This window comes from Phascolarctos cinereus, unplaced genomic scaffold (assembly GCF_003287225.1).
Source record: "Phascolarctos cinereus isolate Bilbo 61053 unplaced genomic scaffold, phaCin_HiC Scaffold_726;HRSCAF=1367, whole genome shotgun sequence".
NCBI classification, from domain to species: domain Eukaryota; kingdom Metazoa; phylum Chordata; class Mammalia; order Diprotodontia; family Phascolarctidae; genus Phascolarctos; species Phascolarctos cinereus.
The window spans coordinates 283052391-283062829 of record NW_027556098.1 but is presented as its reverse complement, the minus strand read 5'-3'; the positions used below and the strand labels follow the sequence as shown (position 1 = coordinate 283062829).

At 38.1% G+C, this 10439-nt stretch overlaps 1 protein-coding gene across 2 annotated transcripts in view; it reads right to left on the bottom strand.

The window, feature by feature from the left end:
* Positions 1–1039: 1039 nt before the first annotated feature.
* Positions 1040–10439, bottom strand: part of MED17 (mediator complex subunit 17) — a 33958-nt gene continuing 24558 nt past the window's right edge. For both annotated transcript variants that reach the window (XM_021000542.2, XM_078147148.1), the window contains exons 10-12: positions 6620–6737; positions 2537–2696; positions 1040–1533 (exon numbers count right to left, since the gene is read on the bottom strand). In XM_021000542.2, coding sequence (XP_020856201.1) covers positions 1325–1533; positions 2537–2696; positions 6620–6737 — 487 coding nt within the window. In that variant the 3' untranslated portion in view covers positions 1040–1324. The remainder of the gene's footprint in view (positions 1534–2536; positions 2697–6619; positions 6738–10439) is intronic.

Below are 10439 nucleotides of genomic sequence, written 5' to 3'. Positions count from 1 at the left end.
GTACCACACCTAGATGCCTAATAAGAATGAGAAATAGAAGACAAAGTTGCAAAGGTGCAAATTTAGACCTGATTTGAGGAAAAACTTTCTAATGATTCTAAGAGTTATTTAAAAGTAGAACGATTCCTCAAGAGATCAAAGATTCCCCCTCCCTGGAAGTCTAAACAAACACTGTGGGTGTAACCACTTGTAGAGGGGATTCCTACACAGGGACAGGAGAGGTAGAAGTCGATGGTCTCTGACATCCCTTCCAACTCTGTGATGGTCCTTTCTGAAGACTGTTGACTGCCCCAGATTTCAGCTGAAAACAAGTATCTTGTCTACAAAACAAATGTTAATGAGATTTCTTTAGCTCCCATCAATGAGAAGGCAGCAGTGGTAGCAACTGGTTTTAGCTTTCTTTAACATAAAGAGTTTTTTGCTTACTCTACCTCAGATGCCAGTATTGGTCTCTGGGTAATAGTTCTGTCAGACAAATAGCTAGTTAGTATAATGCTACTGTCTAGTCTCAGTTACATAGTGGGTTCCTTATAAAAATTGTTCGTCGATGAATTAATTTTCTGTTACCACCCTACCCATCTCTCCTCACAGACCACATAACTTCTCCCTCCTGATATTCACCCCAAGTCTCTCAAGCTGTATAGGTGTAAATAAGGTACATGGGAAAGCAGTAGCAGGGTCACTGGTGAGGACACCACAGCGGCCCTTGGCTTTCCTTCCTTTTCTGGAGGGCAATGGTTTTTCCACACACAACAGACACTTATGACTTTCCGTAGAACTTAATCCTTATGATAAAGCTGAGTCACAACAGGCTTTTTAACTGTACAATCATTTCCAAGAAATAAATAAATTTATATTTAAGCCTTTTTTTCTTTAGTTTTCTAGATCATGTCTACCTAGGAAAAGTCAGTCAGGTGAGAAAAGAGCTTCCTTGGATCTGAGAAAGCACTTGAGGGCTCTAAGGCAGGTGTTATAACTCTGTATTTGATAGGAAGCAAAGACTAAGATGAGTTTAGGGGGGGAAAAAGCATATCCAAAGTCACAAGTTGTATTTTTAATTACTTTTTTTAAAAAAAGGAACCACTTCGTATTCCCTAAAAAAAATTGTGTTAAAAAAACACCACTGATGTCACAAGCTCTGTATGAACATATCATGCATTTCAAAGTACACTTATGAAGTGCTTTTCAACTTTAAAATGCTATGAAAAACTCATCAATTATTTTATTTTAAAAACAATGTTTCATGTGAAGACTTTACTTCATTAGCTTGTAGTCAAAATTATAAATAACCCAAGCAGAAAATAATATTCCAGAAAAAGCCACACTATGAACAAGGGGTAAGTGCAGACATAAGCAATTCCATTTTATACACAAAGTTTCGGCCTTCCATCTTATTCCACTGAACTTCCTTAAAAGGTCCACGGAGATGGTTCCATTTCCAGTCCTGCAGCACATCACTTTTGGGGAGGTCCTTGCACTGACTTCGGGGAAACTGTACCATGACCTTGCTCCCGCTCTCAGGGCCATTACGTACTGCAAACATAAACAATGTGTATGAGAGTATCGGCAACAGCAACATTTTCTGTATTATACGCATGATGGCATGCAGGGGTATTGTTCCTAGTTAAGTACTATATAACGTTTAAAATAATAAACTAGCCAATAAAAGTTAGATTTTCTATGCATTTTTACCAAAACCTCCAACTAAAAAAAGCTTATAGTAACAATCTAAAAAATATAGAATTAACTGCAGAAAAAGTCAGAGTTCTAAATAAGAGTACAAAATGTAAAAGAAATCATCATATTAAAAGTTAATTAAAAGAACTGATGCTAGTGAATACACTTTCTTAAGAACTGTAAAGGCAAAAAAACGTGGCTAAAGAGGTCTGATTTTATTATATAAGGTAAAGCTATTTGTAGTTATGTAACTAAATGCATATTCTTAGAGTGGTTTTTAGTGTTTGGAAACCTTAATGAGGTTTCACTCTAAGTTCAGAGGATAAAAATTCATTAAAAATTCATATCACTAAAGAATTAAAGGGAAAACATCAATTGGCACATATCCTGATGCTGGTGGAGACAGCCCAAGCAATGACCAACATTTTGATAATCTCTCACACTACTAATGCAGAAACTAGAAATGATCATTGTGAAGTTAAAATGGCCCTAAGAAGTGAGTAATTTATTCCTTTTTTAGTCATGGAATTGGAACCAATATTCCTCTGCACTTATCTAGCAACACAAACTTTAAAGTCAAACAGTCAGCCTTAGAAACAGCCACCACTGCAGGGAAGAGAAATACTGATCACATTTAATATACTCCCTCCTAAAGAAAAAAGGGATTTTAAAAGATAGAGTAGGCTAAAACATTGTATTGCTGTTTTGAAAGTCATGTTATCAATTTTATGATCTAATAACCATAATAATTTTCAATGTAAATACTAAGTGGCTAGAGAAATATAGCAATATTTAAGAAGTGCTCAGCAACATAACAAAGTTAGACCTTCACCTAAAGTCACTTATAACCTATTATTACCTGAAATAGCATAGTCACCACTTGGTGATGCCACAGTTATGGCTGACGCATTGCCAATGCTCTCTACTGGGCCAAGTCCTGCATGATTACTGAAACTAAGGACTTGCCATCCCATCACCTTGGCTAGTTGCTGAACTGCATGCACTTGATGTTGGGACATCTGTAGGGGAGAAGGAAGAGAATAATAATTGGAGTTAATGTTTATTTTACTTTACTTGAAAAACCACTTATTTGCTAGGCACTACTCAAAGCAAGCTAACATAAAAGGCTATTCTTGGGAATCCAACATAAAAGGCCCTTGTTTCTGGGAATCTAAAATTGAAGACAAAACGATGAGGACAAATACAAGGCACTTGCATGTGATAACCACTGAACATGTAAATGCAATGAACAAAAAAAAATATTACATATCATTTTCATTCCATTCTGCAACTGTTGTTCTGCCTGATCAACTCCACTAAACAAGATGCGTTTCCCAGGGCATCTAATCTTCATCACCCCCCTGCTAATTCAAGCTTTGACTGCCACCACCTCCCTCAGCCTCCTCTCTTCTCTAATTGGAGGGCCAGAGGGTAGAATACAAAACTCCTTCCAATGCCTTCCATTATAGAGGGCAGAAACTGAACTTTTGTCACTCTACTCTGCATCTGCTGCTTTGCCAGGTTTCAGCTCCTCAGAATAAGATGCCCCTGAGCCAGGTACTGCCTGATCTCCAACCTCCCCATATTAGACTGTGAGCCCCCTGAGCATAGGGACTGTCTTTCCTTTTGTTAATTCTATCCCCAAAGCTTATTAGCACAGTGCCTGGTAAGTAGTAGGCATGTTTACTAGACTGGATGGACATTATATATAAACAAGAGGTCAAAAAAAGTCCAGCTTTTTTTTTTTTTGCCAGGGCTCCATTTATTTGATGATACCATCTTTAAATTTCATACATTCCTTAAATTATCTTTTATTTCCTTTCCTAATCTTAAAATGAAAAGTCTTTAAAAATTACTCTACTCTCATGCCGTACACTGATAGGACATAACGTAGCCTTGTATTTCACTAAGAAGGTGAAGGCTGAGGTGAGTTTCCTCACTTACTCTACCATTACACAATTGTATGGCAATGATTCCTAATTCCTACTATGTGAATAATCTCCTCCTGAAACTTCAGAAAATAAGAGGCATTTGGCATTCTCAGAACCCATTCCATATCCTAAACAGAAAACTCAGTTTATCAAAGTCCTGGATCAATTATTAGGTTATAAATGTGTAGTAGGAAAATCATTAAATCTAAAGAAAACATGATTGGCCGAAATGTATCATACGCAATTTTTAGTAAAGGATTAAATTCAAGTTGAGTTTCCAGAAATAATTAGCTAATATAATGGTTATCTCATATGTAGTCTATAACTATGAGTGTCATAGCCCAGAGGAAGTTGTATGACTGTCCATTAAAGATCTTACAGAGCAGATACCCGCTTTCAGGTAGAGGTTAGACTAGATTATCTGTGAGCTTCCAGCTCTAAGATTCTATAATTTTAAGACTGTCATTCATGGGAGTGGAATTAGTTAAGTTTACAAAGGTCCTGCCCAAGCTGGTCTCCTAACTACACTTTAAACATAAATTTTGCAAGAAAATGAGATTTGGCATCTTCAGTTCAATTTTCTAAACCTGTCCATGGAAAACTACTTGTACCTTGTAAGATAATAATTAAAGAAAAGAATAATTTTACTAGCTGTGTGACCCTGGGCAAGTCACTTAACCTCGACTGCCTCACCAAAAAAAGAAAAGAAAGAAAAATTTAATAATTTTTGTGTGGTCTTCTACTGGAAACTTATTCTAATGTTAAACTTTACCTTTTCTATTACTACATTTAAGAAGTTAACTCTCATCCAAAATATGTGCATTTCCTTGATTTCACACGTGCATAACACTGCTGAGTATCTCCACTGATTTTCCTCAAAAGGAAAATTTCTAAACCTCAGTTTCCTCATCTGTCCAATAGAGATTGTCAGACTGTGTGGGGAAAGCATCTTGTAAATCTTAAAGCATTATTAATGAGTTAGTATCTCACCCCTCCCAGCAGCTAATTTTTTCTTCTTTCTTCTCATCACCAGTTCACCTCCATCCACCATTGTAAGAGCACATAACCGGGCCTTGCACTTCACTGGGAAGGTAGTCAAGGCTCTCAGAGGGGAATTTCCTCTCCTACTCCACAAACCTTTTCAGTATTATCACTCTCCCCTCCTGCTCTCTATTCCTTTCAGTTATGATCCTGCACCCTTAATATGAGGTTATCTAACAATCATACCCTCCCTCTCACACATTTACAATCTTTGCCTTGCCACTGGCTCCTTCCCATCTGCCTATAAACATGCACAGGTCCCCCAATCTTAAAGCAATTTCCATACACCATTTTATCCCATCCAGCTATAATTCTAATGTCCCTACTCCTCATTTACCAGAAAATTTCTTGAAATAGTTGATTTCCTGTTCTTGCCTCAGTTCTGTGCAATTGAGCTTATGCTTCCACCTGCTTCTTGAAACTGCTCTTTCTGGGATTACCAACAACCTTCAAATCACCATACTGAATGCTTCTCTCAGTCCTTATCTTCCTTGAGGCCACAGACTCTTTTGATTCTCCTACTTTCTCTTCCTTCACTTTCAGAAACTCCACACTATCCAGGCTCTCCTCCTGTCTCTCTAGCCACTCTTCATACCTCTTCACCTTCTGGACTTCCTAATGTTTGTTCTCCAAGAGTCTGTCCCTTGCCCTCCTCTCTTCTTCCTGGGCAACTTTATCCACTTCACTTATTTAATTACCAGCTCTACACAGATAACTCCCAAACCCATATGTCCGGCTCTAACCAACAAGGGTTTTTAGCTCCAAACTACCATCACTAACTGTCTCTAGAACAAGTCCTTGTAGATTACCTCAAATTATATCATCTATATCTAAACAGATAGATAGAGAAGCAAGTCCATCGTCTTTTCGCCAAACCTGTTCCTCCTGATTTCACTACTTCTCTCTAACCACATTTCCCACATTCACTGACCTTTCTGATTCTTCCTTTTGCCTCAAACTCTTATATCCTATTAGGAACTAAACTGTGTTTGTTCCAGATCTGCTAAATCTCTGCCTTCTATCCCTTTCTCTTCCCATTACTACTACCCTAGTTTAGAAGTAAGGAAGTTCAAATCTTCCTGAGTTCAAATCTGGCCTCAGATACTTAATAGCTGTGTGACCCTGGGCAAGTCACTTAACCTTGTTTGCCTCAGTTTCCTCATCTGTAAAAAGAGCTGAAGAAGGAAATGGAAAACCACTCCAGTATCTTTGCCAAGAAAACCCCAAATGCGGTCACAGAATCAGACACCACTTAAATGACTTAACAACAAAATTTAGGCTCCTTGTACTACAATAACCTTACAGGTCTGCCCATGCTCTCCCCACTCCAAGCCATCCTTCATGCCACTACCAAAATAATCTTTAAAATATAGATCCAGTTATGTCACTGCTTGAAAATCTTTAGTGGCTCCCTTCTGCCTCCTAAACTGAACAATGTTCTGCTTTCTAAACATGAACACCTAAGCTTTTAGCCTCTGATCAGGCCATTCCTTGTGGTTAGAATGTTCTTCCTCCTCATACTTTATTTTTTGCACTATCTGCAAAACCCATCTCAAAAGCTACATCCTCTAGAAGGCTTTCCTTAACTCCTCAGGTTGGTAACACTCTCCCCACTCTGACCTCCCAGGTAGTTTGTAGCTATCTAAATGCACTTACTATTATCCCTCTTTCTAAACAAGTTTCATTATGACAAGCATAGCATCTTGTCTAAAGTTTAACCCTAAGTGCCTAGCAGAATGCTCAGCAAACAACATATATTAATAAATATTTGTTGATTATTATTTGTAATTCAAATTAATTATTATCTGTAATTCAAAACAGCTGCATTTAAAATTCTAATACTGATAGTTACATATCAACTAATATATGAAAAGTATAAAAAAGAGGAATGAAATCCAACAATGTAGGTGGTGTATGAATTTCAAATATTAAAAAAATAAACCAAAAAAGCTATCTTTACTGAACAGTACCTGAGACAGAAGAAAATCCTGTAACTCTTGTTCTTGATGGGACAATGTAATTACCCTTCCATCTCTGTGCACAACTCTAATCTGCTCAACTCCGATATTCAACTGCAGCTGAATGGACCTTTATAAGAGAGACATGACACCAATAAGAAATATTCAAATCTAAAATATACACAATCTTTTAATAAGAAAACCACAGAAAAACTTGACAAGCTTTACTTGTATTAAATCTTAATTATCAAGACATTTAAAAATCAGCATTTCTTAAATGACTAATATGACAGAATAAGTTCATTAACTCAGAGCAGACCAAATGGAATTTTGGCCTCTGTATATGTGGAATTGTAGATATATGTAATATGTTCAACAAACATCTTTTTCTGGATGTTCCTAATCTGTAGTGTAAGATGTGAATCACAAAATCTAAGATTTAAAACTCCAGTCTTGTGCAATTTGAATCAACAAATGCATAAAAATAAAGAATAGTTTTAGATTAGGAGAGAGCATTTTAAAATAAGATGTAGTATTTCAACAAAGAAAACAACATTTGGAGTAAATTACTGAGATAAGGAACAAAAGCAAAGAATTATATGAAATTATTATTTCAAAATACTTCAAATTGAGTGAATTAAAAAGACTAGCATTTTGTCAGTTAGTTGAGTCCATTTTTCAAAAACTGAAAATAAGATGCTCTCTGGGTGAATTTTATCCAGTAGATCAGTCAGGCAAGCCTTAACTGTGCACTACAGACTCACTAGTTAAGGGATAGACACTTTCCCCAAAATGCAAACTATTACCACTCTAATGAAAAAAGTGCTCCAAATCACTAATAACAGAATAACATAAATTAAAACAACTTTGAGGTTTCAAACCTTGCAGTCACCCTACTGCTAAAGAGGACTGGTTTTTTTCCTCCAACTTTGCAATTTCATTGATCTGGGGAATCCCTGGTGAAGAAATGCCCTATGCCACTACAAACAACTGTTCTACAGCTCACACAGTTAGAAAGATGGCTGAAGCACTGAAAAGTAAAGTCAAGGAGAATTCATTAAGTGCTCACTATGTGCCTGACACTGTGCTAAATGTTGAGGGTACAAAAAAGCCAGTCCTTTCCCAAGGAACTAGCAATAGGATGGGAGAGACAACAAGCAAATATGTACAAATAAGCTAGAAACAGGATAAACAGTAAATATTTATAGAGGGAAGATAATAATATTAATGAGGATCAGGAAAAGTGTCTTACAGAAAATAGGACTTCAGCTGGGACTTAAAGGAAGCCCAGGAAGCATGGGAAGCCACAGGGTGGAGATGAGGAGGAAGAAAGGGGGAAAAAAAAAAGGAAAAGGACTCATATATACAAAAATACCTATGTCAGTCCTTTTAGTGGTAGCAAAGAACTGGTAACTGAGGGAATATCCATCAATTGGGGAATGACTGAACTAGCTGTTGTACATGATTGTGATGGAATACTACTGTGCTTATAAGAAATGACTAGCAGGATGCTCTCAGAAAAATCTCTAAAGACTTACCATGAACTGATGCAAACTGAAATGAGCAGAACCAGGAGAATATTGGACACAGTTACAATACTGTATAATGATCTACTATGAATAACTTAGCTATTCTTAGCAATACAATGATCCAAGACAATTCTGAAGGACTTATGATCAAAGGTGCTGTCCATCTCCACAGAAAGAACTGGTGGAACCTGTTCTTTGGAACCTGTGGAACCTGTTTTTCTTTACTTTATTTTTCTTGTTTTTTTTTTTAATCTGCATTTTCTTTCACAGCACGAATTACATGGAAACATTCTGCATGACTACACTTACATAACCTGTGTCAAATTGTCGTTGCTTGTCGTTTGGTCTCAAAGAGAACCATGACATGGTCATCAGGGAGGCAATGCCACAACATGCAAGTGAATTGGATTTAATGATGGAGGGCTGTGCAAAGTCACCAGCCTCCCTTTCTCCTCAGGAACCATCTGGGTCCAGTGACAAGCTATAAATCAGGATGACTGGACATGGCACTGGATGAATTGGGAGACCTTGGCCTTTTTAAGCTGTTTTTAACAAGTCTCAGTTTGATTGAGGCAACACTTCATTCAGTGATTAAAGCTAGGTAAGAAATGAGGCAGATAATGTCCTCTTTTAGCCAGTCCAAAAAAAACCCCCTCAATCTGGCAGGAGAAGACCTCAGGGTTTCTGGCTAAAATAGAAACAATTGCTATTTACATTCACTCTGAACCAGTCAGGACCCAAAGAATGACCAAGTGGGGCTTGGCCTGGGACCTATTGCTGGACAGTCAAGAAGAGCCAGAGTGATTTAGGTTTAAGGCTTGGTCCTTAAGGAAAAAAAAATTGCTTGCCTTCTCAATGGGAAGGGAAGGGAAGAAGAGAATTTGGAACCCAAAATTTGAAAAAAGAATGTTAATTGTTTTTACATGTAATTGGGGGAAAAAAAATAAAGTTTAAAAGAAAAAATTAGAAAATGCTTGAGTCAGAAAATGGAGTGTTTTATTCAAGGAACAGCTAGTGTCAACTGCATCATGGAAGGGAAGAAAGCATAAGAAGCCTGGAAAAGAAGGAAGAGGCCAGGTTATAAAGGGCTTTAAAAGCCAAAGAGAGGGACAGCTAGGTGTTGCAGTGGAAAGAGCTGCAGCCTTGGAGTCAGAAGGACCTGAGTTCAAATCTGACCTCAGACACTTACTAGCTGTGTGATCCTGGGCAAGTCACTTAGCCCTGACTGCCTCTCACACACACTCACACACACACACACACACACACACACAAAGCCAAAGAGAGAATTTCATATTTGATCCTGTAGGTAATAGGGAGCCACTAGGGTTTATTGAGTGGGAGAGGGACAGTGACACGGTCAGACCTGGACTTTAGGAAGATCATTTTGACAGCAAAGTCAAGGATGAACTAGACTGGAGGGGGGAAGAGAGGAGAGGCAGGGAGACCAATTAGCAAAGTATTGCCAGTTCAGCCCCTCCTCCACTTAGGCGGCAATTTCAATAGTCAACTACAAGACTACCAAAACAATTCCAAGTTTGTGGTGATAAGGATCTGCACCAGGGTGCTGACAGTGTCCGAGGAGAAAACAGACAAGATGTCACAACAACAGAAGTGACAGGCTTTGGTAATAGAATGGATATCAGGGGCAAGAGTGAGGAGTAAGGAATGACACTTAGGTTATGAGGCTGAATGATTGTCCTTAGCAGTAATAGGCAAGTGAGGAAGAGAGGAAATCTGATAGGATGGGGAGATAAGAAAGGGAAAGATAGCGAGTTCAAGTTTGGATACACTGAGTCTAAGATAGCTACAGGACATTTAGTTTGAGATGTAAGACAGACAGTTGAAGATGTGTGACGGGAGGTCAGCAGAGAGGTTAGGTCTGGAGAAGCAGATCTGAGAATCTTCAGACTGAGATAACTAAATCCCTGGGAGTTGATGAGATCACCAAGCAAAATAACACATAAGGAGAACAGAGTCCAAGACAGGATTTTGTGGGACACTTATGTGTGCTCAATCTGAATGAAGATCCAGCAAAGGAAACTGAGAAGTGGAAAGAAAGGTAGGTAAACCAGAGTGATATCATGAAGCTTAGAGCAAAGAAAGTATCCAGAAGAGGCTGACTGATATTGTCAAAGGCTGTAGAGAGGTCAAGAAAGATAAGGATTGAAAAAGGCCATTAGGTTTGGCAAGTAAGAGATCAACAATAAGTTTAGAAAGAGCAATTTCAATTGAATAATGAGGTCTGAAGCCAGACTGCAGAAAGTTAAGAGTTAGAGTGACGGGGAAGATGTGTCAATGGGGGG